The sequence below is a fragment of the Sander vitreus genome, chromosome 3 (assembly GCF_031162955.1).
Source record: "Sander vitreus isolate 19-12246 chromosome 3, sanVit1, whole genome shotgun sequence".
Lineage (NCBI taxonomy): Eukaryota > Metazoa > Chordata > Actinopteri > Perciformes > Percidae > Sander > Sander vitreus.
The window spans coordinates 13,301,832-13,329,659 of NC_135857.1; the positions used below are offsets into that span (position 1 = coordinate 13,301,832).

General features: G+C 41.6%; 2 protein-coding genes across 3 annotated transcripts in view; one reads left to right on the plus strand and one right to left on the minus strand.

Annotated features, from left to right (window-relative positions):
• Positions 1-4,498, plus strand: part of LOC144515335 (alpha-(1,3)-fucosyltransferase 4-like) — a 5,488-nt gene extending 990 nt beyond the window's left edge. Inside the window, exons 1-4 of the mRNA XM_078246078.1 lie at positions 1-2,540; positions 2,640-2,718; positions 2,901-3,025; positions 3,934-4,498. The exon at positions 1-2,540 is cut by the window's left edge and continues 990 nt beyond it. Coding sequence (XP_078102204.1) covers positions 1-459 — 459 coding nt within the window. The 3' untranslated portion in view covers positions 460-2,540; positions 2,640-2,718; positions 2,901-3,025; positions 3,934-4,498. The remainder of the gene's footprint in view (positions 2,541-2,639; positions 2,719-2,900; positions 3,026-3,933) is intronic.
• A 1,103-nt stretch (positions 4,499-5,601) lies between these two features.
• col26a1 (collagen, type XXVI, alpha 1) lies at positions 5,602-27,807 on the minus strand. 2 transcript variants are annotated; one of them, XM_078246075.1, is made up of 14 exons: positions 27,206-27,807; positions 26,882-27,004; positions 26,205-26,308; positions 14,354-14,415; positions 14,100-14,226; positions 13,243-13,341; positions 12,973-13,101; positions 10,292-10,375; positions 9,535-9,587; positions 9,385-9,447; positions 8,896-8,931; positions 8,746-8,790; positions 8,584-8,668; positions 5,602-7,860 (listed from the first exon to the last, which is right to left on the minus strand). In XM_078246075.1, exons 1-14 carry the CDS (start codon positions 27,376-27,378, stop codon positions 7,721-7,723), a joined length of 1,323 nt encoding a protein of 440 aa, XP_078102201.1. In that variant the 5' UTR covers positions 27,379-27,807; the 3' UTR covers positions 5,602-7,720. The 2 variants fall into 2 exon arrangements, with proteins under 2 accessions (XP_078102201.1, XP_078102200.1); XM_078246074.1 differs by having other exon boundaries at positions 13,243-13,347; positions 27,206-27,804.
• Between the last annotated feature and the right edge of the window lie 21 nt (positions 27,808-27,828).

Below are 27,828 nucleotides of genomic sequence, written 5' to 3' on the forward strand. Positions count from 1 at the left end.
CGGTACATCCAGGTGGATGTGTTCGGGCGCGCGGGTCGGCCGTTACCGGAGGACAGCGGCGGCAGCGTGGTGCGGCTGGTCGGACGGTACCAGTTCTACCTGGCGCTGGAGAACTCGCAGCACACCGACTACGTCACAGAGAAGCTGTGGAACGCGGTGCGGGCCGGTGCCATCCCGGTGGTGCTTGGTCCCTCCAGGCAGAACTATGAGCGCTTCCTGCCCCCCGAGGCCTTCATCCACGTGGACGACTTCCCCACAGTGCGAGGGCTGGCCCGGTACCTGCTGATGCTAAGGCGCAACCCGGCTCGGCTGAGGCAGCACCTGGACTGGAGAGGGAGCTACAGCGTGCACCAGCCCACCTTCTGGGCTGAACACTACTGTACGGCCTGCAGGGCGGTGAGGAGGAACAGAGGCAGAACCGACGTGGTTGAAGACTTGACACGATGGTTTCACTCGTGAAAACAGCAGAATCACCTCACGCACCTGATTGAACTGAGAGACTCTCTGTGACAGTGGGACTTACTGTCCACCTGATGAAATCTATTTATCAGCAAGCACCCCTGATTGTCTGGGAGACTGTTGATTTCATTTGATTTATATCACTTTAATTGAAATCCAAAACATGGATTTTGCACATATGCCTATCCCCCAAAAATGTAAACATTGCATTCACTGTACACTCAACTTTTACATTAGGCCTAATTGAATGTCCGCTGATTGCATTACAATGAGAAATGAAAATGAGACAAATGAGCTTGCAAAGACAAAACTAGCTTGAGATGATTCATCGCAGTAAACAGTGTTTCTGCTTGCCAAAAATGTCAAAATCCTCACTTTCAACTTTAACATCAAGTTGTATGGTGCTACAAAACAACTTACTGACAAATAATAAAGGTGATCAAATGTTAACTGTGATACATTATCTAATGCAAGTTTCACCTTTGCAAGGTGACGTTTACACAGCTGAAATGGAAATCAGGGCTTGAAAGGTAGAATGAAAGATGCTTTTGAAACTATATTTGATTTTCATCAAAATATGATGTGGGATAGATGATGAAAAGATACAAAAAAGCGGGCTTTAGGGTTGCGGTAAAGAATGTATTCAGAGGGAATGTGTGAATGAATGTGTAACCTGTTGTGTGTAAGTTCAGGGAGGCATTATCCAGACAACTCCAGAAAGTACATGAATACCTGCCTGTTTATCTCTTACGTGTGTAAATGCGGGGTTAACACTGAATCACGTTCATCATCCCTGGATCTGGTATACTGTTTATCACCATATGTTTGATGCTTGTGTTATAGTAGGCCATGCATCCCTAAAATAGCACTCCGAGCGCTTGCCTTGAGTCTGCACATCATTGGCCACTTGATTGCAACACTGGCCTCAATTACTTTAAAGGTGTTGTTTCACCTCTTTGTTCATACTTATTGCACGACTTGTTAGAAAGAACGACAGCTGTACTAACATGCACATCCTCTATTGTTTCATTAAGCGTTGCTATTTACACAGCCTTGTTCATTTTGCTGATGTTTTTACTATCCTTTATACTGTATATTGTCATAGCTTAGGCTACAGAAAAAGGACAGAAAATAAGAGAATGGAGGAGGAGGTGAACATGCGCGCTTTAGATGTCACTTGATAGGAATCAGAAGCTGTGATGTGGATCATTTAAATTTACACCTCTGAGTTAGTGCCTTGACACAGAATTAACACTTTACACTGTCAAATGAGGCATTTCCTGCAGGCACAAGGGCAGCGAATAATATTGCACCATATAATGAGCTGATGCCTTAACAGCTGTTGAAACCGCTGACATCTATCAGCAGTAATGCTTTCAGACGGCCAGAACATCCAGACCCCTCATCCCTGTCATAATCCCATTCATGTACATGAAGGAGTTATAAGCATATCTAGTTACTGTGAGTATAATCACTCTTTATGTTTTCAAATATAGATCCACTACATGTTCTGAAGCTTGTTTGACATGTCCTTATTCAATACCTTTCTGCTGTGGGAAGCATGTACAGCATGACCTCTATTGTTTGGACAGAACAGGTGCTGGACAGTTGACCTAGTATTATACAGTATAAAGAAAGGGTACTCCCCTTATTGTTTCTTTAGAGCTCATCTGATAACAAAGAAGACTGCAAGAAGATCCGCCTGATGATTAAGAGGCTGTACAGGATATCTAGCATGTTTATTGCACTCGTTAAATTGCTATTAACTATTGCTTCCCATTTTATTGCAATTTCTGGTCAGTAAATTGATACTGGATATCATCTTTGATCAAGGGAAAAAAAGGTTGAATACAACAGAAATATAATCAGCTACTCGACTGTTTGTGTATTGTGTATGTTTTTGGTGTTTCTGCTGACTGAGGCTGAGTCCCACCTCACATTGGTCTGACTCAAGGGAACCACTGTGGACCTCCTCTCTCATGGGACACATCTGTTCTGTTACATGCACCCAAAAAGGCCAAGAAGGAGGAGGCTCCAACGCCCGTCTGTTGGAGCAGAACCAGATCCAGGAGTTCAAAGAGGTAAAGAGGACAGATGCTGTGTTCATATAATACTCTATCTCTTTCCGTCTTGTGTGGCGCTGTACTGCCTCTCATGGTAACCTGTGTAACTGCCCTCAGCTTGCAGGCTTTCACCATCATGGACCAGAACAGAGACGGTGACATCAAAAAGAGCGACCTAAGGGACACTTGTGCCTGGGTGAGCTGGTTATTAGCTATTAGTCGTAAAGGCACAGATTTGAAAAGCATGACTGGATTTAGATTTCGACATAACATGCTCTATTTCAGAATATTTTCAGTATAATCTATGTCTCACGTTGACTTATTTATTTACACTGTAATTACTCTTACTCTTTTACAATGTTACTACATCGATCACAGAAGTGTGAAGGTTGATGGCAGGTCGCCTTCACATTGGCAACAATGAGCTCAATGAGATGATGGCGTGTTCGGGACCCCTCAACTTCACTTTATTCCTAAACATGTTCGGAGGAAATAACTCAAAGGTAAGTCAGTTCCAAGGTTTTGATGATTGTGCAGTGTGCATTTTTAGTCTTTATCTTCTAATCAATGTTAGTTTACTTTCCAGAAATACTTTGATTATTTTAATTGGAATTCTGATGTTCACTAGATTTATTTATATATCAGCAATTTTATTTAATATTAAATCTATTATCAGTTTTGTGTGCAGTGCTGAAAAACATGAGTGCATAATGGATAATAAAATCTAAAAAATGTTAGTAGTTGGGTTTTCCTTTTTTATTCTCGTACACTACACTAAAACTGTAACTTGGCTTCGACTGGGAACCCTAATTAATATTGAAATATTTGATTTTAGTTTGGTTTGTTTTATTGTTTTAAATGATATTGATGATTTATTCATGCTTAGTTTCAGCCAAGTTTAAAGTTCAGCGTTGCTTTTATTGTCTCTCAAAGGGAAACCCAGTCAACTATAATCTTGATGTGTGCAATATTTCATAGTCTTGATTTTCTGTTTTAAACTTTAGCATTTGCTAAAAAAAACCATAAGGAAATTAAGAAAATGACACATAAAGTATAATGTGAAACCAGGTCAGTGCGGTGTACATCGTTTCTGTACAGATTACAGTTGTAATACTCACAGCTTTACCTGTGCTTTTGTGTTTTGTGACCCAGAGGAGACGATTCTCAACGCCTTCAAGGTCTTTGACCCAAAAATAACAGGAGTACCTAGGGTGACAGTTTGCACAGACACCGCAGAAATTACTGTGCCTTAGATGAATATGAATTACTTTGCACAGTGCAAAAACGTAAATCACTACCAAAGTTCCAGGATGCAACAACGCATATCATAGTCAGTGAAATACAGATCACAGTTAATTCAAAGTCAAAGAGATGGAAACAGTAATTCTTCTTTCCTGTTGCTCTCTTGCAGGATGAAATATCACCTCATGTCACAGGCTGACAAGTTTACAGAGGATGAGGTGAGTTGTTGCTTGGCAACAAGGTGAAATATTGGATGTATCAATATGCGATAGTGATTCAAAGGTACCGGCGGTGGCGATACTGTTGAACTAGTTGAAGGTGAGCGCTGACGAATACACAGAATCTGAGGCAATTTAATTTGATTTAAACCCCTTAACTACCAGCTACAGCTTATTACAAAGATCCTTCTCTGCTCTCTTCCAGACCCCCTCTTCACTAACAGTGCCATTCATAACCTACATGGCCCCTGGCGAGAGACTCAGTAATCTCATTTGTACAGCAACAGATGTTTCTCTTAAAAACATCCGTTGACTGGGGAGTGAAAAGTCTGCCTCTCATTCTCTCAAGGGATCAAAGAGACCAGTCTAATCGCTATGAAATCTGTCACATTTGTACTGGTTTGAAGAGACATATTGACTTACAGTAGGCTTACTATGTTGTGAAATGTAAACGCTCTCCCTCTCACATAGCCTACACATATTTTGCATGCTCTTTCATGCTCTGTACATCAAAAGACTGCACAAAGGGGGGGTCAGGGGAAGAGAAAGGAAAATGCATATGAAACAACAAAACCCCCAGACAAATAAACAGCAGTGTTCCCATAGCAGCGTGGTGCAGTAATCTGACGGCTGGTTTCCCATGGCTGTGTCTCACTGCCCCATAGACCTCCACTCTGTCTCACTGATGGCTCCTGTGATTGCAATCATCCATCTTACTGTCAAAGGCAAAAAAAAAAAGGCAAGAAAGGGGAAATCACACACACCATCTCTCTCTCGCTCCCTCGTGTCCAGCAAACAAGCCACCCCACTGTGAGCAGAGCCAACACATGCACCATGCGTCCATTTGTTTGTATGTATGTGTGTGTGGCCATTCTTATATGATCTACAGAAAGAACATGTGTGGGTGTGCATCTTTGGTTGTCTGTGCCTGCCCATTATACTGCATGATCAGTCACTGGAGTGTACGTGGGGGAGCGGTGGACATGTCTGATCTTGCAACTGATCAAAAGCACCAGAGACTTGTTCCCTTGTGGCCATGCAAGCGGGCCTCATATCAACATGTCTCTGTTCAGTAGACAGGAAAAACAAGAGGAGAGAGACAGACAGAGGAGGAGGGGATGGGGTACATCAGTAGGCTGTGGAGTAAGACAGAAACAGGCAGGCAAAGCACAGATGAAAGGGTGCATAAAGAGGCCAGAGTGGAATATATGACAATGATACATAACCGCACTTATCTCCCTGTTCTGATGTGCTAATTGAAATGACAAGAGCCAGCTCTGTATTTGTCTATAGATGTAATAGCATGTTTGATCTTTATCTTTCTGCAAACCTGACAGCTCTTCTCATCACAAAAAAAAACTTTACCTGTTTGCTTGCTTGTAAATCAGATGTTTTCAAACTTTCTTCTGGATGTTGTAACCTTGACGACAAGATCTTGTGTTATGTGATCACCCACGGAGAGGACAAAGAGCAGGAGTCGAAAGAGGAGAAGCAACGATGATGAGAAGGATGTAAAGAAGGAGAAGCTGTAAATAGTCTCGCCACGCTGTGAGGTTGTGATGCACAGTATGTGTGTAAATGTAATCATGTGCAATAAAGTGGTGACTCTACGAAATGAATCCCTTTGTTGTTGGGACTTTAATCTTACTTCAATGATGAACACATAAATATCTGCTGAGCACAATGTCTCGCAAATTAAACAACAAAGCACACCTGAACATTGTTTAGTATAAAAGATAATGAAACATGCACAGGACACAACATAACAAGTATTTAAATGGTACATCAGTAGACTCAACCCTCAGAAATAACAGACACAGACAGGTCCATCTCTGTTTTACTTATGATGGTTGAAGGAAAAGTTTGACATTTTGGTTTTCATTCGTGCCGAATCGATCCCACTCTCATGCGTGTATGGTAAAAGCAGCTGCCAGCAGCCGTTTAGCTTAGCTTAGCACACACAGACTGGAAGCGGGCGAAAGAGCTAGCTTGGCTCTGTCCGAAGCTAAAATTAAACTTCCCGTTGGGAGTCACGCATCTTTCCAAAAGGGTTTCCACTACTCATTAAACTTAGACACACCACATAACTATTCTAAATTCGCTTCTTTTGTTGTGTTATACATATTTGTAGCATTTCATTAACAAGTGAAACCAGATACACACTAACAGTTTAAAGCTATAGTGCGTAGTTTCTGTCTCCCCCATGAGGAATTCTAAGTCATGACAACTAAATTGTCAGCACATCAACATGGTAGAAGCCTTCTGTGATCGCGCACCACCCCCACGCCTTCACCAGGCACTTGCTTGTAACCAAGGAGGATACGGAGGACTAAAAAAACATGGACTCTTCAGAAGAGGTAATTGTATCTTATGTCAATTTTCGACGCGAAAAGTCGCCGGACGACACCATTTTCTTAACATAGCCATACTAAGAAATACAGACATACTGAGAATTACTACTACTGAGAGAGTTTTGTGGAGCTGATAGTCTTATTAAGCTTTATATCAACTTATTTGGCAATGGCTTGAATGTATCGGACATTATTATAAAAAAAGTTACGCACTAAATCTTTAAAGCTCCTTTAAAATGAGCTGAATTAGTTTACTAGTGTTAATATTGAATTTTATTTACCGTTGCTATCAGAATTGCCTAACGCTTGAGTTATAAGTCAGAAGCTGCTCATAATTTTGGCCTTATCGATCACAGCTAGGCTAGCTGTTTTCTGTTTGTGTACTAAGCTAAGCTAACTGGCTCCAGTTTCATATTTAGCATACAAAACATGAGAGTGGTATCAATCTTCTTTTCCAACGCTCTGCAGGAAAGCAAATGAGCTTATATGGCAAAATGCCCAACTATTCCTTTTACACATAAACCTTGTAATGGAGAAGACAAAGATTGTACCAGGCATGGTCAAAGCTTTGTTCAGAGATCAACAGGCTTGTTCTCTCAGAGACTTATTACAATAATCATATCAGTTTGAAGACAAATCTCAGAGGCAGTTTATGAAGAAGTCAGTGTAATCCTGTTTAGTGCTCCATCGCGCAAAAGTGCACTGGAGCCAATCAGGGTTTGTGTTTTTCAGGCCAAAACTCAACTGTTTCAGCATCTCCTCCTTTTGCTTTCCAGATGTGCGCTATCCAGATGCTATTCATTTTACCTAACTTTACTCTAAGCAGATATTGTTGGCTGCTTGTCATGTCTTACCTCAGTTTTAACAAGGCAGAACAACCAGAGAGAGGCCGAAAGAAGAGAAAGGATGAAATATGTTTGACAGGCTAACACAAGATGAACCCTGAGGTTGTTCCAAGAATGTGTTTGACACTAAATAGTATATTTTGGGTCCAGCTCTTGGGAACTCACATTGAAGCCTGAGGAGCTTTGCAACACCAGCCAAGGAAACTGATGTGTTTACTATGTGTTATCTGAGGAAAGAAAGACGCCAAAACCCTCATAACACTTTATGAGATTATATTTCATTGTACAACATTGTACAAGTGCTGCTGCTAAGGTTATGTAGATTAAGAGCATGCCGCAACAGGGTTTAAAAAAAGGCTCAATAAAGCCTTTAATGTGGATGAAATGCTCAACATCTCTTTGTTTTTACAGTTGTAAAAAGACAATAATGGGCAAATAAATTGTAATATAACAAACATGATATAAACAAAAAGTGTATGTCCAGTCAAGCAAAATTTTCCACATCCATCACAACTACATCCATACAAAATTAGACTATAGGCTCAAAGGGGAGCTCGTCTCTGTCTCTTGCCCAGTACTGGAGCTTGAGGAGGGGTTTGAACAGGCTGAAGACGCTTGGTCTTTATGGCAGAGAAGGACAGGGGGTCCGAAAGGCTGCCAAATCCAGATCCTTCAGAGTTCTCTGTGAAAAGACATGAAAGGCAGACACACAATCATCCAAAACGATAATCTTAGTCTGACGTTTTGGGAAATACGCTTATTCGCTTTCTGGAGGAGAGTTAGATGAGAAGATCGATATCTCTCGTGTGTCTGTTCGTTAAATGAACAGACACAGCCAGGAGACTGGAAACAGGTGGAAACAACTAGACTGGCTCTGTCCTAGGGTAACAAAATCCTTCTACCAGCACCTCTAAAACACACTATTTAACGCATGAAATCTTGTGTGTTTAATCTGTAAAAAACTGAAGAGAAAAAACAACATTTATGCACCGGACTATTTATTGGCGGGTAGCAGTAACAGTAATCATGGAACAGAGTAACAGGTAGCAGTGGCTGGCGACTGCTTAGTCCAGCACACAACCCCCATAAAACGGCGGATTATCCATCATATGCCTGGCTTTTTTCAGATAAAACAAATAAGATATAACATGTTGAGTGAGCTTTAGAGGTGCTGATAGGTGGATTTTGTTACCTTTAGTCAGAGCTAGGCTAGCTGTTTAACCCCTGCTTCCAGTCTTTGTGCTAAACTAACTGTAGCTGCTGGCTGTAGCCTTATACCTAACAGACACATTTAAGAGTGGTATCAATCTCCTCATCTTATTTTCAGCCAGAAAAAGATTACGCCTATTTCCTCAAAATAAGGCCTGGAAAAAGCATTTTCCTCCATCTCTGTTTTTCTCCTCACCATGAATACCGATCATGTGCTCCAGGATCAGGACCCGCTCGGCCAGGATCTTCAGGGCCTCCCTGAGCTGCTGCACGGCCTCACCCTAAATAACACCATCATGTTTAGTTTAGGACAATTTTTCAAATGAGCTCAGGAGGGAAAGATCCTAATGTCTCTTACCTCATTCAAACCTTCTCCTGGCTCTCCTTTTGGCCCCGGCGTTCCCTGTGGAAACAGAGTCAAATATGTGTGTGTGTGTGTGTGTGTGTGTGTGTGTGTGTGTGTGTGTGTGTGTGTGTGTGTGTGTGTACACAATAACCTTATACTTACAGGAAGGCCCAGCTCGCCCGCTACACCTGGAGGCCCCTGGTAGGGAAAGAACAGAGAGAAATAATTTAGGACTCCTGCTCACACACACATTTACCAGCCCCTCGTGCTAATCTACCTCTTCAGCAGATCTCCAATCCTAAATCATGCTAGTAGACGAAGGGGATCAGGTTTAAAGACAGAGGCCCACTAGAGAGCCAAAGAGAGATAAAAGAGGGGACCCGACATGGCCGCCCTGATTAGTGAGGCCTGGCCTTGGACGAGAGAGAGAGAGAGAGAGAGAGAGAGAGAGAGAGAGGAGGAGGATTAGTCACAGCTCGGAGTGAGTCTTTGAAGAAAATCTTGTTCACCTTTAATGTGTTTAAGATTGCATGACAGCTAGGAACCTTTACAAAACGTAGAACAAAAAACATTTGAATGGTTCATCAGAATCATATATGTTCAGCCAGCCTGCTGATCCAATAACGAGGACAATTGTTACAACAGCCTCACCCTTTCCCCTGGATCTCCTTTAGGCCCAGGATCCCCAGGGTTGCCTTGGAGGCCTTCCTTCCCCTTATGTCAATAAAACAGAAGAGCGTGTATTAATGATGCCAGTCATACATTCATATGTTTTAGTGATTAACACATTCAGATACTCACATCTCGTCCCGGCAGACCTGGTATCCCTGCAGGTCCTCTCAGTCCCGGAGGGCCTGTAGTGTCATTCACACATAAGGGGGATGAGTGTCAAAAAGTTTGGCTCTGACTATTGTGCAATGTCAAAATTCAATTCAGTCAATTTAACACAGTTTAATTTAATTCAGAAATTACACTGCCCGGTGAGGGAGATTTGTCAGGGCTTACAAAATAAACATTAAATCCTCAAGTTATCAATATTTCAGTGTTTCATTGTTTCAAAGTTTCCTTAAATGTAATCGCTTTAACAGTGTTTTCACATGACAAAGTGACATTTTGCATCTGCTTGTACCAGTGTTTTTTGAATATATATAAGGCTCATATAGTAAAAGCTTTGATGCTACACATTTAAAATGTATGTCATTATGTTAAAGTGTCTTTGTTTCTTCTGACGCATTCTCCTGTAAATTAGCATGACATGTTTCCTCTCTTTGGAAATTTGGGAACATTGACTGGGATTTAAAATACATTTTTTTGTGAGTTTAAGCAGTGCTCAGTTACACTACATGCATTTGAAATGATGGACCAGCCATTTGGGTCAAAACTCAATCATGACACAACATTCATTGAGATATATATATATATATATACACACAGTATATATATTAGGTGTTTGTTAGAGGCAAATACCACATATATACACATATATACACACTATATTACATATAGTTCTGTGGTGTTTGCCTCTAACCTGTGGGCAGCATAGAGTGTACATTCATACCTGAGGGACCGACAGGACCAGTTGGACCAGGAGGCCCAACTATGATTTGAGGAGCAGGGAGAGTTGGACGGACGAGGATCTCCTCTGAGAAAAACAACAGAATTTTAAACAAAAAGTTCCGTTTAACCTTTGCACAAAAGATAATGGAGACTGTAACGGCAGATTAGAGAAAATATAATCAATACTTGACTCAGGTCATTCAGGGGCAAGAACTGGATTTACAGCTTATCATTTTGAGCAGGTTTTAATTTAAAGTTCCCATATTACAGACAGACATTAAATGATACTGTATTTCCTGGTGTGAATGACTTAAAATTAAACTAGACTGCAACTATCGGAATCTGAATATCTGAATCTGAAACACAGCAACTGGCCAAGTACATGTGAAAAATTGACTCCAAAGACTCCATCGTTGGTGTCATATTTGTGCTCCACAGACAGAAATGTTAGCATGAAGTAGATTATATTAAATTCCAAAAGCTCTTTACAATATAACATCACAACATTTGTAAATATCAATGTTTTTTTTTTTTTTACCTTTTTGCCTTGTATTTGTGAGCAAAAACCGTTCTTTGCAAACCTTCCCACTGTCTCTTAGCACTTAAATGCATCTTGGGTGATCTGATCACAAATGAGCAGCTCTAAATACAGACGTAAATGCACCAAAAAGAAAATGAGGACACACTAGACCCCATCACAGTCACACTTAAGGGTGGCCATGGATGCATGCGACCATGTAGTGTAGTGTCAAACACCTATTCAACTCTGTATTCTGCAGCTCAACGGACCTCCAAAACAGTTGAATTGCATGTCTCAAAATACTTGATTGAGGTTTTGAGGTCTTTCGGGGCAGTGAGATAAACACTCAATGCAAGCAAGTATTTTCTTGTTCTTACACAGTTTCCTCACAGATGTAGTTAAATTAGCAGTTAAAGCCAATCCAAAATGTTGACTTGATGATGTATTCGAGACCCAAATTCTTTTTGATTTCAAAACACAACCTGCTGTGATCTGAAGATAGAAAATCGGCCTCTGCTGCTGTCACAGACTTTGTTTCCTGTGTTTTATGGCTACATCTCGGACATGTCTATTAACTCTTTGTTTCCAGCATGCCTTTCCAACAGCTGTATGCTGCATCCATAACCCTACTGGGGTCTCCCCATCAGCCTGGACCTCAGGGGGTGGGATCCTTTTTTTCAACCTAACGGAAGAGTTTAGACATCAAGGGTCACCAGGCATCAGCAGTCAACAGCAGGATTAAATGCAGTGTGACAGTGATCGTCAGGAGCAGCTGGTCCATCTAAAAGAGGTCCCGTTTAATGGAGCAGTAAATGCTTGGACACGATCTATCTTCATTCAGGAGGTGGAAGTCGGGCCTTGTTCTCAGCATGTAGGGTATTTTAAAGTATGCTTGTAAGTATAAGTTTTGTTTTCAACCACAACACACTTCCTCTCCACTTGAACATATGCTCAGAGTCAGTCCCCCCCCCCCCACACATTTTGAGACAGCGCTGTTACATTATGGCTTCAGTCCACAGAAAGGGTCTAGAAGGAGCAGATTTCCCTCTGGAACTAATTTTCTAATGTTACAGTCTCCTCGAGCCTGGCTGCCTCCCCAAGAAACTCCACATGAGTGACAGACTATCTCCTCCCTCGTTTATAGCTAGCCCAGATTTTGGCTCCAGGCCGCGGCCTGTTCCCCCAAACGCAGACTGTCGTGCTGACAGCTAACAAATTAGGCCTGATTTACATCCAGTTGGCCCCCCTCAGCTTACATGGTCCCACAGACCCAAATCTACACAGTTCCAGACCCGCAGACACAGTTCTGGGCTCAGAAAGGCAGACGCAGCCAAAAGCCTAATCGGAGCCAGCAGTCTCCATGAGGTAATGATTATAGCATGGACTTCTACTGCCTCCCTGTGGTGAAACCAGGTTTTAAATGTGAGAGATTTTACATACATTTTTGCACACATGTATGTCATATCTATAAGTTTCAAACAATGAGAAATCGATTCATGTTTAACACTGTATGTGTCTTTTTGGGGAGTAGACAAAGAAGTAAAGCTGTATTAAAGTGGATAAGATGAATACAAAATATGTCTCAATATTGTTGTTTTTTTTAACTATCTGAGCTAATCTTGTGATTTATGTGCGGGTATTTGACTTCATTGTTGGTGGTGGTGTTAAATGAGGTTGCAGTAAACAGTGGCTAGGCAGCAGCAACACACACGGAAACAATTAAACTAAATCGAAGCCAGCCCTCCGCTGCAAAGAAACAATACCCTCTCCATTACGAATGCGAGTCCTTCACTGAAAGCTAAAGACACATATTGCTCATTTAAACACTTGGTAACAGCTACAATATGCTCCACCTGTGTCCCTTTTAAACCATTTTCCATTCATCTGGCCTGATCACACAATGATTGCAAAGAGAACAGGATGAACATAACGTATGAGATATGTGAGTTTTTGAACGTGGTGAAGCACATGATTCATCAAAATGGATCTGTGGTTTTGGCATCAACTCAGACAAACCAAAAATGCTTGAATGGTTTTACAATTGTTCTTGTGTCAGAATTCAACCATGTCTGTAACACTGACTTCTCATTTAAGGCCATCTGGAACAATTCAGCCCTAAGTCACTGTAAAAGAGTCAATTCAAGGTGGAACTGTCTGCTCACCTTGATTATCCACGTAAAAATTGTCACCGCGCACTCGGACAGGAGAGGAGATCGGCCCCGGAGGACCCGGCGGACCAGGAGGGCCGGGGAGACCTATAACCCCTGCCAGACCTCTGTCCCCCTTTGGGCCTGAGCACCAAAGCAAAATACATCAATCAATCAATCAATCAATCAATCAGTCATGTTAAACAAGTGTCAACTGTGAGAGCTTTTTCCAAACCATCTTCATAGGAGCAGATGACACTCAAAGGTCTCATCATGATATTTTACCAGTGGGTCCAGGGAAGCCTGCTCTTCCAGCCGGACCCGGAGGTCCAGCAGAACCTGGATGCCCTGGTGGTCCGATGGGCCCAGGAAGCCCTCTGCCTCCTGGTGCTTAAAAAAAAAAAGAGCCAGTCAGAGTCAAATGTAGAGTGAAAGGAATAGTTCACTCCTAAATCATTTAAAAGGGCACTGCAGCGTTTTATGAGCTTGACTCATACTAGGGACTAAAAGTCCCGATATCTCAGCCTCAGCTACTTCAAATTTTTAACTTTTTGTTGTTGTTATAAATTTCTCTCTCTCACAAGTCCCCCAACATAATAGAAGTGCAATCCTAAATTGCTGGAGTACTACTTTAACCTTCATACTATATCTCAGCACCTCACCAAAGTACTAAAAATAGTAAAATAAAATGTGAAAAATAAATAAAATGTCCATTATATTTCCCAACATCCACCAAATCATGAGCATCAATAATCTATTATTCATGTGTTACTGTAGGCCGAAAAGTACAAGATGTTCTGTTCTGTGCTGTAACCCTCTTTAGAACAAGCACAAATAAACCAGATAAAGCCAGGCCCACAGTGTAATCCTTTAACATATGATTAAGGGGTGTAAGTAGCCATATGTACAGTTATTCCAACAAACTTCATCAGAGGCTTGATTTAAATAGCAGTGAACTATTCCTTTAATCATTGCTAAATATTGAAACTGCATTTACTGTTGATCAATTCAAATACGCTCATTAAGATATCAACAAAATAGGATTGCTTTGTGCACTGTGCCTTTTTTTTTTTTTTTACAAACATTAAAACAACTTTTCTCCACTACATCTTTTAGAATAGTTTGTCCTGATGCATTGACACCTGGAGGCAGGTATGATGGCGGTCCAATAGGAGTGGGTTGGGGTGCATCCACCTCGTTGTCTGTTGAGCCCTCTAGTAAACTGCTGACTGTCGGCAGGGATGAACGTCCCTTTTCTAACAGCTTGATCTGGAACAAGATCAGCAGATTTCAGACACATCTGCACCCTGTGTGTATAAAGTCGTCTGCAGTACAAATGTTAACAAAGTCGTCTTCAAATAACTCATGAAGACAGGCATCAGGGGATCCTCGTTACCTTTGATTCAACTGCATTTATTCTGCTGTTCATGTCGATGAAACTGGTACAGTTCAAACACTCTGTAAGAAAGAAAGACAAGGATGAGTTTGGTTTCCAGGTATAGCTGCTTCTTCTTCTTCTTCATCTCTCTTTTCCTTTCTTTCTGTCTCTGCCTCATCTCTTTCATCCCTGTTTCTTTTTTTCATCCTGGCACCATCAGTAGTATCTCTCTATCTCACACTGAACAGGTCAAGCCAAGATACACAAGAACAATGTCCATCAAATCAGACCCAGGAATTTATTAGGAATTCCTCCTTAAATCATGTCACTCACTCACAGAGTAAATATTATCAGACCTCTCACTCTTGCTGACACACACACACACACACACACACACACACACACACAACCACCTGGCGCACACCTGCTTGTCTCCTGACTTGGCATGTTTCCCATCTGTCTGCCCACTCGCAGTGATGGCCTGTATGCCCTCACTCACACCCTCCTCCAGATACCAAAATCATTAACTGTGTGTAGCACATGGAAACACAAACAAACACAGAGACACAGACACACACACACACACACACACACACACACACACACACACACACACACACACACACACACACACACACACACACACCCTCCATCCATCCATCCATATACTTCACTGTTATTTCCAAATGTCAAGAAAGATACAGAACAATATTAAGATTCATTTGGAGCCGTGCTCCTGTCTAAATGGTGAATGTAAGTCCAATAGTCACTCTCTTTTAGCTCTGTTTTTGGTCTCCACCAACTCCTGAGGGAATTATCTGTCTCTTTAGCAGCTAAATGATGCTTTATGTTAACCAGCTAGTCACTAACTTTGTCTGTCTGCTGTTTGGTGGTGAGTCTGTAGCTTTTTGCAGAAAACAGCTGCTTAGTGCGGCCAATCAGAGTGATTAGAGTAAACCAAAACAAGACAGTTGCCGAGCAGAAAACCAAAACAATTAGCTAAACGACGATGACACGCTCTTTAGAACTGAGGGAATAATTCTCTCTTTCTGGTTCATCACTTTGAGTAACCCCTTTTGCATTCCATGTAGTCATTTGACCTATCTTTAATATAAAAAAATATTATAGCAGCTGTAAACATATATCTTCACTAGGATGGGTTTGCCACAAACAGGGTAGCAAAGTCGGTACGTGTTGATGGACTAATGCATTGCAAGCATCAGTTGAATATAAACTTTGGGGAAAAAAGGCACTTTTTGCTTATTTTTTCAGGTTTCTTGCATTCATTTCTAGCGACAACTAAACCGCAGATACCTAGACGTTTCTGGCTGTGCTGCAATTTTGGATCCTTTAAATGAGCCCTAATTCAAAATCCAAAACACAGAATAGCACTTTTTTTTTATAGAAAAGCCCAGTATTTGTTCTAAATGTGAGCCTTCCTCTGGTCTATGGCTCATAAGAAGTCTGGAATGTCAGCTGTCAGTCCCACAGACGGGACACACCCACATTGTGGTCATAGCAGGGATCTCTAGACAACTGGTGCTCATAAATAACTAACAACAAAAATGACCCAAACAGCTCTGGTTTGCCTAAATCAGCGTCTCTGACCACAGCACACAGGGTACTAATGGCAACTGCTGAGGTTTCTGCTTCGCTGAAATAGGACAGGGTGAACGTCTGTACTGTGTCTGTTTGTGTCTACATGTACATCCAATCTAGTGGTGTATCGGTCTGCGTGGGTGTGGTTTTTCAATGCCTCGCTTCAAAACAATCTTGAATCTCTGGAGCGCAGCCACAAACGGAAACAACAATCAACAGCTCAACCCAAAAAACACATTCCTTAGGATTCATCAACCCAAATACTAAGAGCTGTTCAACCATAAAGACCCCACATGAGTTTGTTGTGACTAACTGCACTGAAGTTTCTCCAGAGACTACACCAAGGACATCAAAGCACAACGTCTCCACCCTCTGACACACTGTTTCTCTGTTATATACAGTACATCAATCTGTGATGCATTCCAACAGTTATTCTGTGACGATGTGATGACATTTAGTTTTTAGCCTAGCGGTGTGGCTCTGGGAATGGCAACGTCGGTCTGTGAGTTTGCCAGAAGGTCCACCACTTTGGTCCAGACTGAAATATCTCAACAGCTATTTAATGGACTGCCATGGAATTTTGTAAAGACGGAGGGGATTGTCTTGTTTTGGAGGATATTTGCATGGTGCCCAGAGGATGAATCCTACTGACTTTGGTGATCCCTTGACTTTTCCTCTAGTGCTACCATGAGATTCACATTCGTGATTCTGAGTGAAACGTCAACAAGTGATGGATGGATTGCTTTGAAGTTTGGTATGCATATTCATGCTCCTCTTGGGATGAATTGTAATAATGTTGGTGACTGCTTAACTTTTCATCTAGTGCCATCATCAGGTCAAAATGTCAATTTGTTTATGAACAAATATGTGCAAAACTAAAGACATTCCAATAAGCCTCAGCTGTAGTTTGTGTGTAGTTTTTGTAGTTTGTAAATATTAACATGCTAAAAGTGAAACTGGATCTTTTCCGGGTTCAAAATCACATTCATATTTGTAATGATGCAAATTACAACATACGTCTCAATAAAAGACAGTACGTTTTCCTGTTGATTGTTTTTTTTCTTCTGTTTTTAGCAGCCTTTAAGGAACACCCTTTCCCATAAGACCCTAGACTATCAGTCATGGCTCGACAAAAATGGAGCCATGACTAATGGACGGGTCAGGGGGCTGCGGCGAGTTCAAACATATCTGTAATAACAGCAGGACAGACAGGACTAAACAATGTAGATGTTTTAGTCAGCAGACAGCTAAAAAGTAGAAAAAATTATACATGTGGATGAAACCAAGTTACTATGACGTAGGTATCTGCTCTGCCGCACTGTTACATTTTTATAGGTGTAGTTTCTTGCATGCTCACAAAGTAGGCGTGTAATTTCTATAATAAAGTTCTGTAGTGGATGCAGATTTGTCATAGAATATTAAAATGAAACAGCCAGAACACACTGTTCAGAAAGACCGATGAAAGAAATACTCAATGAGAGATTGCATTGAGTTACAGAAGCTAGTGGAACAGGACTCTCATACCTGCTAAATATCAGCATGTTAGCATTGTCATTGTGCACACATATTAGGATTCAGCTCAAAGCAACAAACAAACAAACAAGTAAATGCAGTTGGAAAGATTGATTGTGACAGTGTAGCACTTCCACTCAAGATGCATCATAGCTGCTTTGCTGTATGGTCAACTGGCAATGAAATAAGCAAAGATGCCCCGTCCATGATGGTTTTCTGCTCCTCAGATACTAAAGTAAGGATAATCTTCCTCTTCACTGCTAATGAGCTAACTTGTTTATTCCTCATCTCTTGTCCAACAAGAGCCAGAAAAAAAGCAGCCATATCATGTTATGTCACAAACACACACCACAGGAAAACACCAGAACTGAGTCAATCTGCCATAAATGTGAACCAGAGCATTTTGTTTTGTCTAAAGGTGGTGGGCGGGATTTCCGTCTCTGCAGTTGGAATTTAATTATGTTGGGTAAGAAAACCAAACTTCCGCTGTGCTCGAGCTGATGTTTAGAATGGGACCGCAGCTATTGACTCTGTTTGGATCCATAATTACACCATGGCAACATAAGACAGGGTTATTTTTCTTGGATTGCACTCAGCTCATGGGAAAGATTCAGGATTGTGTTGCCTTTAGTGGGAAGCCAAATAAACAGGAGGAATTGGGAACCTTTTCTGCTCCAAAGAGAAGTGAAGAAAGGGTGTGTATGTTTGAGCAGTTTTTCAACTACTCAGATGCTATATCTTGTCTGATATTATTGGAAATTCATTGACAATGATACCAAGGCTTGCATTTTAGTAATTAAGGGAGCATTTTCGTTTTTTAAGTGTCTTTTTTTTATTCACAAGAAATACATAGCAATTGCAATTTTGAAAGACAAGTAAAGCTGATTTAAAATGACCACGGACATGTTAATCACATAAAATGCAATTAACAAACATATCAGATTGCTGGGTACCATGCAAAAGGATTCAATGTACATAAATAACATGATACGGAAGGAAAGCTGAAGTTAGTCTTATGTGATAAGCTCAATTGTTAAGTCTGGCGATTAAAACTGATAGACTAGAGCAGAGCTCCTGGTGAAGCACAGAGTATAAATAAGATTAGAAACTCTTGAAAGATGAATTTTAATTTAAAGATCATTGGAGCCAAAACAAAGAGCATATCTTCATCACAGCAAACTATTAAAAAACACAGACTTGCTTGTTGAATCATCCCTTCCATTATTGTGTCTACAGTAGCCTACAAGACAGCACAGGATATTTTGGCAAGAGTGTAAGTCAGACTGTGGGCATCGTCTGTTGAGACAGCTACATTTCATACATTAGACCTGGATATAGATCAAAGAAATTACTCAGTTTTTTACACACATACACACACCCTTAACCACAGAATAAACCGTGACGCACACAGCTGGGGACAGCCATTTCATTGCCACTAAACACTCGCTCCATCTGTATTTGTGAGCAGGACAGAAGGATGATGTATTGAAACATCTTCTTGGACCATCTTAAGAGTCTCTGTCACATCCCCAAGATACACAGTGTGTGCCCAATATGTAAGCTGTGTGTGTGTGTGTGTGTGTGTGTGTAGACCACAGTTGGCTATCCAAGAGCTGGCTGTGTCCCAGGAGCCTGTTGTGTGTCGGCCCCAGCCAGCCAAGTGGTCAGCTATTGCTGGCATGAACAAGAAGAACAACTGGCACAGAACACACACACACACACACACACACACACACACACACACACACACACACACACACACACACACACACACACACACACACACACACACACACACACACACACACACACACACACACACACACACACACTCTGTCACAAGCTCTCTCACTCACTAAATCACCCACCCACTTTCACCGCAGTTGCTGGTGGAGGATGGTGAACAGAGCCTTTTTTTGAAAACCAAGATGTCTAGTAGTCCACAGTGGGACATTTTTTACCATGATGCCAACTGACAGGCCACACACCATTTCATTATACTGAAGCTTTGCAACATTTAGGAAGTAAGAAATACTTGGCAATTAATGGAATTTCCCATTACATTTGATGCATTCATGCAGAGCAAAGTACAGTCAACGACTAAATAATGGACTTCAGAAGCATAATGAGGTGCCGTTATAAATCTCACATCCCTGCTCACAAAATGCTGCTACACGATAGGCGTAGTCATGAAACAATGACAAACTGAATCTCTTCCAATCCAATCTCTGACACACTAGCTACACATTAGTCACAGTTAGAGATGGATGGCCCTGCTGGTGCACAGACACACAGTCATCGTCATGCTATGAGATGATGTTGTGTGAATTTGATGAAGAGACACAATCACACGGTGATCGGCTGAAATCAGGGCAACATTTTTTGAGATTTAAATGCAGCGGTGTCTGGTGAAATAAAGAGAATGAAAATGGTGGAGACACATTAGACAGAGAGAGGGAGAGCGGCAGAATACCCCCTGCTTACAAGTCATATCGGAAATATCGTAAGTATGAGAGGATAGCACACAATACCAAATTCTCTATGAGCCCTTATTTTCGGAGGCTGGAGCATGTAAAAGAAAAGTAGAGACTATGGAAGTTGTGAAGACAGCAGAGATTAACTGTTGGTTATTTATAATGTTTGATGTAAGTTGGAGTGTTAATGTTTTCGTTTTTAGGGCTTGAGGGTTTTTTGGTCGATCGACATAGAGAGAAATGGATGGATTCTCATTAAATTTGTGACAAGCATTTATGATTCCCAGAGGATGAATCTCACCGGCTTTGGCGATCCCTTGACTTTTCATAAAGTCTCTAACTATTGGATGGACACTTTTCCTCTAGCACCATGATCAGCTCAAAATGTATCTTATACTTTAGTTTATGACCAAATACATGAAAAACAGTCGGAGAGCCCAGACCACCGCCAAGAACAACACCCTATCTAGCAATGTTAAGGAAAGTGAAAAATAATTTGTGTATCTGCCCAGTCATTTTCATCCGCTTCCAAATGCAATGGGTTCTTCCATGGCTCATGCTAACCCATTACAGCAAGTTTCATGAAAATCTGACAAGTAGTTTTTCCGTACTGTTGACAGAAAAACAAACAAACCAACAAGCCAAACCGAAAACATATCCTCCTTGGCGGATGTAACTAATGACATTCTCATAAGTCTCAGCTGCACTTTGTGTTTAGTAAATACTAAATTATTAAGTAGTTCCCCATGGTTATATACCTGTATATTAACACAGTAATTGAGAGCATGTTAGCATTTACAGAGCAGCAAGCATGGCTGTAGACTCACAGTCTTGCTTGTATTTTGTGCACTACTTAGCACTAGAGATGTTCCGATACCGATACTGCCTAAAACGCTGGTATCGGTATCGAAGTACTGGAGTTTATGCACCGATCCGATACCACGTAATAAAGCCCTAAAGAAAATCTACGTTAAAGTAGTTTATTTATGTTCTTTTTCCGTTATATCTGACTGTCATACTGCATAATAAAAGAACGTTCTGTGGCATTCATGTTTCACAAAGAGTTTAACCTGAGCCAGGCCGACAACAAAGACAGAAATAATATCACATCCATACAGGGATAGTAGTATACAGTTGTCAAAACATAATAAAATATATGACACACTGGTATCGGATCAGTACTCGGTATCGGCCGATACGCAAGTTCAGGTATCGGAATCGGTATCAGGAAGCAAAAAATGGTATCGGACCATCTCTACTTAGCACTAGTGTTAATAAGAGAAGCCACCACAAACAATAGTGGTTTATTTCTTAGCAAAAAAGAGAAATACACATCCTTACACATTAACAAGCTCTTGGCCTGTCCAATCTTCATAGACACATTTGACTCTTAGCGACCTCAGAAACCTTTCTGGAACCTTTTTTAGGAACTCAGGAACTTTACCTGCTTAACTCAGCATAAACAGATGTGTGGAGTTGCAGACAGAAAGACAGAGGGACAAATGGAGGCCGGAAGACCAAATGATAAGCTGATGACAGAAATGAAAAACCACAGAAGGAGCATGAACAGAGCGTCATCCATCAGGCAGATTAGACCAGGACTGGGAACAGCTGAGCTATCCCATAGCTCCCAGCAGGTCAAAGGGTACCGTTGACCTATATTTGAGCACAACCAGGGATGTAACAGAGACATCAGTCATATCCTCAATCTGCAGAGGTCTGGAGGGGCACATGTGGGTTATGGTTCTGTTTTATCACTTTACTCCAAGGAGAGGAGAGCGGAAGATCTAAAGGACATAGGAAGTTAGATAAGTGGAAAGCAGCAAGGAGTATAGACGATAAAGAGCCTAGCAGTGGCAAAAAAAGCAAGGGCAAATGAGCAAAGGCCTGCAAGGGGATGAGAGCAGATAATAAAATGGGAAAATAAAAGAGTTCTAAAGGTATTTTTGAATGATATAATATAGCCGTTGCTCTGGATAATCCCTCCAACGGTGGGTTTAACACACTTCTTCCTCATCCAGCTGCAGAGGGGAAACAGTGACTCTAGCAGCTTCAAAGCTGTAGCATTAACAAATTAGCACATTTGACATCCTAAGCTTTTAGCCACATTTTCACTTCTTTAATCAAATCCTGTGCTGTCACACCCAGGATTAAACTTTGTTAAACTTAGCGCTCTCATCAGGGGAGGTCCCAGCACTTAATCTTTTTAGACGAGGCTCCCTCACACACAGACGTTACCTACAATCCCTCCTGTTAATATGATCATGTGTGCTGGGGGGTGCTGCTGTGATGAGGCAGGGAGGAGGGGGCAGGGACGAACTGCAGGGAAATTACGAACACATTTCTCCCAAATGTGTTCCATGCCGTCATGTGTTAGCACAACTCTGCTGAAAGCAAAATTTCAATCTTGAGATGCACTGTACAAAGCCAGCACAAACCAGACTGTCAAAAATATTGACGGGTCAGGGTGTCAACCAAATGTATTCAGAAAACACCCACTTTCCATTAGCAAACACTGAAAAATGCAAGCTTTGCGACCAGCTCGGCCTTAGGCCACGAGCTCCCTGATATTTCAGAGTGTTTAAAGGTTAAAAATACAAGAAGCTTAACGCAGAGGACTTGTGAGGGCCCAAAGCACCTGGGAAAAACCTTGCCATTGCACATTTAATGAGTGATTCATTAACCAGCTCATACGACAGCGTCACTTTTTCAGATTTGTGCAGATTTAAGTGCTAAATGTCTAACATTGTAAGCGCTGCAACTCATGCTTATTGTCATTGTTGCAGATTCTTTTCTCAGTTAATTGTTGGGTCCCCTTTATGAGTCAAAACAAAGAAAGCACTTCTCACATCACAGCAGACCAAACATTCATTTTGGGCTCCTCCTATTTTTCTGAGTTTTTCTAGAAGGAATAATGGTAAGAAAGGTATTAGACAGAGAGATGAAAACAACAAGAGTGTGTGAGGAGGTGAGAGAAACAAGCATCTCCTCAGCTTACACAGACTTAACCTTGACCTAGCCGCCTTAATGTGCTCTGTGTCTACGTCTCTGAGGGCCTTAGGGGCCTCTGAAGTGGAGCCAGAACCCCATCAAACTAAAGCCAGAGGTGATGTCATCTTCATTGGTTAAGGCTGTCCTCTCTTGCTCTGATAAAACAGCTGGCTCAAAGTCCCCACTGCAGCAGTTTTCTGCCACACAGAGCTGCATGTACAGTGTTTGCCGAATGACATAAAGACACAAGGATCAATGCAGAAACAAACACAAACAACATTCTGTTACCAACTAAAATTGTCCACACAGGAATAGTTTGACATTTTGGGAAATACTCATATTTGCTTTCTTGCCCGAGAGTTAGATGAGAAGATTGATACCATTCGCATGTTTGTGCAGTAAAGTGAATATGACGATAACATCAACAGCCATTTACCGTAGCTTAGCATAAAGACAGGAAACGGGGGGGGACAGCTAGCATGGCTCTGTCCAAAAGGTACCAAAACCGTACACTGTATATAAAGATGGACAACTCCCCAAAAGTGAAGCCAAAACATCTTGATAGCCCCCTGGTGGCTTGCTGCAGAATACGTCAAAAATCCCGCCTATCCATGTTAGCGGATTGGACCATGGGCCAAGCTAAAAAATTTAATTACAAGTCAAATATTTTTTTTTTTTACCAAAGATGGTCATTTCAGGTAATTCTGACCATGCTGATGTTTTTGTAAGTGTTCATTTTTCTGACAAGTTTGTTGTTTATTAGTTATTTGATGCAAAGAAAAAACGGGGTGAAACGTCATGATTGACAGCTGTGATTCGCGATAGGTCAGGCAGGTGTATGGGCAGGACTTCAAAACCGCGGCTCCACCGCTCAATCACTACTGCAAAGACTCTAGCTCCAAAATTACAAGATGACAGCGCCCGTTTCAGGAATATTTTAGCTTCACTTTTGTACAGTGGGAGGAAGTGGAATAGAATATAGTATATGATACCAACGCGTTATATCTTGTTTGTTTATTCCCAAACAAAATCTAAAGTGTAATATTGCCAAGCTGTGGTTTTATAGGGGGTTAGTATGTGCTGGACTATTTCTTTGCAAGGAGCAGTGACTTCTGTGGAGTTCTCTATGCTAACCTAAGATGCTGGATGTAGCTTTATATTTAACAGACGGACATTAGCGTGGAATCTATCTTCTCATCTAACTCTTGATAAGAAAGCAAATAAGTGTAATTCCCAAAAATGTCAAACTCTTTCTTTAAACGTGATTTAAACCAAATATATCTTCATTTTGATGACTTAGGGAAACCTATATTAGTTATGTAGTTGATCCTTAGAAGAGCTTTTGTTTTGAAATGCTTAAAAGACCCTCAGACATTCTTAAATATGATGCATGACTTCTTTTCACAACTGTCATTCTTTCAAAGTTTGAGGTGTAACTTTAAAATGTTTTCCTGTGACATTATTATGAAGAACAACAACCATGACATACACTTATAGTGTATCTGAATTCACCTACTTAGGTTAATCTACATGAGGAAAACCAGTCTTTGTTTCGGAGCTGTAGCCTGATCTTAGCACGGTCACGTATGTTACAAAGACCTCGTGGAGGAGTGTCATGCTCATTAATCTCAGTGGGGCCACTTTCCCACAGAATCGGCTCTCTGCTTCGCTGCCGTCTGGGCAGCTTGCAGCAACTGGAGCCCTGTGGGACAGAAACACTCCTCATTACACTTTACTTTTCCCTTCTTCTTCTCTTGCTACACAGCTGTTTCTGCACTACCAATTTTAACACCTTGTTGTTTCTCGTGCACTCGTCCTAACTTTTTCCCCTCTACCTTGTCTCCTCAGTGTGATGCAGACTGTCAGTGACCAGCCTCTGTCTTTCAGGTCTGCTCACTGAGTCCGTGGCCTCCTGTCTCTCCATATGGAGGCAATTTCCCTCGTGCTCAATAGCCATTAGAACTTGCAAATACATTTCAGCAAACGTTAAATAAACAGCCAGATTACTTCTTCACACTCCTGCAACCACTTTGGTCTCAAGTGAACCATAATCTCTGGCAGTACAGACTCAGCGGATGTAGCTATGTGTTAATCTTCATGTGGAATAATATCCACGGCCGGGCAAATAATGGTTTCCAAAGGCTTTGTAATAATGTCTGTTTATTCCATTAGTATTACTGTGTGTTTTCTTAACCTGTGGTAAATCTTTGCCCTCCAAGTGCAACAATGAATAATTTTTGCAAAATGGAACAAGGTGTGGTAATTATGACCAGTAAGCAAAACTTGCTCATTGAGGTAACTGTTAATCTTGGACAAATGTGGACCGACCAGGCCAGTGTTTTTTAATGGCGTGCACGCAAATTGCTGCATTGCCCAACCCCAGAAAATCTAAACGTTGCTGAGTGTACTAACTTATTTTAATAGAATACTGTTAAAATAACTCTGCATTTTAAATCACTCTTTCTGAGCCAATGCAGCCAGAAGCACTGTTTTACAGGCATCCACAATGTTCAAAATACAATATGTGAAAATATGTCTGTCAGTGTGCTTGTGAGCAGTGGACACATACATAGAAATGTATACATTTATATAAAAACAGCAGAGTTAAGGCAGCCCAACATTAGACCTCCATCCACCCTCACAGTCTGTTTCTTCGGGCTGACTGTGGTGTCTCGCCCCTGGGTGAAAGTTTTGGTCTTTACTGGGCTGAGAGTCTGTGGTCTGTGGTATCTAGGAGCAGCGCTGCCCATCATGAGACATACTACCTCCCACTTTACAAGCTGCCCTGGACGTTCCTCTAAGCTTTTTTAATTCATTCTTTGACTGCAACAGCCATGATGATAATCAGAGAGAGAAAACTGCCACACGTGTGCAAAGAAAGAAGAGATACAGAGCGAGACAGTGATGTGTTTGTGATCCTCCTTCCAGACACAGAAGTCTCTTGAATGCACAGCCGTAAAAGAAAAGATACAAAACCGCAGGGCACAGGATCCCTTTCAACTGTTGTTTTACAGCAGTCTGTGCTCCCAAAAGTAATCCAAAACAGGCTTTCAATCTTAATTCGAAACAACTTTACGATCATTTCAAAAGGCCAACTGCTGCACTGAAACACACTATTAGCGAGCTACTCGACAGTACACCACCAAACATAAAACAAGGCACTGATGTGGGTAAAGCTGCTAAAAAGACACAAATGGGTCAGGGCAAAACACCTTAATTTCAGTCTTTGAGAGACCACATTCACCCCGACAGCATGTGAAAGAAAAGAAAAAAAGCACAGACAAGAAACTCACCTTCACGACACTCTTCTCCCACAAAGCCTGGACAGCATCTCCACTCCAGTGCAGTCACCTGCTTGTAGGTAATCTTGAAGGATGGCCTGATCAGGGTCCTGTAGCTGGAAAACAGCACAGGGCCACTGATTTCAAGGGCATTCATGTAGCTACATGCAAACATAAATGTACAAATGCACAGACATGATCAAACTGCCACATATCAATGTCTGATTCTATGAGCATTTTTGCCTTTTTTGACGGTGGACCGTAGAGTGAGGATGAAAATGATAAGAGAGGCAACATGGCAACTATATGTACTTTATTTGAATATTTCTATTTCATGCAACATTGTACTTTATGGATTTAGTCCCTTTTATTTTGGAGGGAAACCTTTAAAAGGCTTAAACAATTAATTGTGCTGATAATACTTCTAATTTGAATGCTTAGTGTTGCATTAATAGAATGACTTACTACTTACTACTAAATCTTATTCTACCAGGATTTTCAATCAGAGAAAATATGGTAGAACAGAGGCCCCATGCCTGTGCTTGCCAAGGGTCCAGATCACTAAACCGTGCCACCATGCAGCAGGACTCCCCATTCCAACCCCATTCATGCACCAGCATCACAGACAACTGAAAGAGCTGACGGGAGAAGACGACTTGGCTGATGTAGTGTGAGGACTCTGAGGGTACCTGATGACTTTGGAGCAGGGTCCAGGCCACCGGCAGCCCTGGAACACTCTCTGCACTGTGGTTTCTGTCCCGTTGTGCACCTGACAGGACACTGTTCTGGAAACAGTATACTGACACCAGTTCCTAAAATAGCATTAAAAAGATGTCACACTTATAAATAATACGCTTCTATACGAGAGAAATCAGACACAATCAATGTCAATAAGACATGGTGTGAAAAAGTGAAGGAAAAAACTAATTTATTGGAGCTGCAAATTTGACATCATCGGGAATGAAAAACATAAAAAACATCTGCAGTGCAAAACCTTCAGTGCATGTGCTCACCTGAGTTGGGTACGGGACCCGGTACCTGGCGGTCCAGTGCTGCCGCTCTGTTCCGATTTGATGCGCTGCCGCTGCAGAGTGATGCCTGGATAGTGATAAACAAACCCTGTTCCAAGCAAAGGACAGACTAAATTTAACCACATGGACAGCGCACACAGGAACGATAAAGCCATAATCTCCTTTTGATTTATCCCTGACAGAGATATCCGAAAATGCCGACGATTTTCAAGTCAATGCTGGAGTTATAAGTCCCTCTTTGACAGATCTACAGTATCTGAAGTAGAATGGGGTAAGAAAGCCTAAGCAAACCCCGCTAAAACCGTTAAAGAGTTGGTCATTTTGTCTTCCCGAGGAGAAACAAACTGGCACTCTCACGAGCCCAAAATGAATGACACCCAGCCTCTTCCTATAGAATAATGCGGTTTTCTGACGTTTGACATCTTGCCGAGGACTGAGGAGTCAAATATCCAGTGTGCGTAAAAAGCGCGCTGAGTGTGAGGGCTGGAGAAGGAGTGCGTAAAAGCGCATCTGGTCGCGATCGAAAAACCACGACCCTTATGTCGTATGATGTGAATGTGATGGCTAAAAGTGAATTCCTAGTTACTGAACTATGTCGCAGTCTC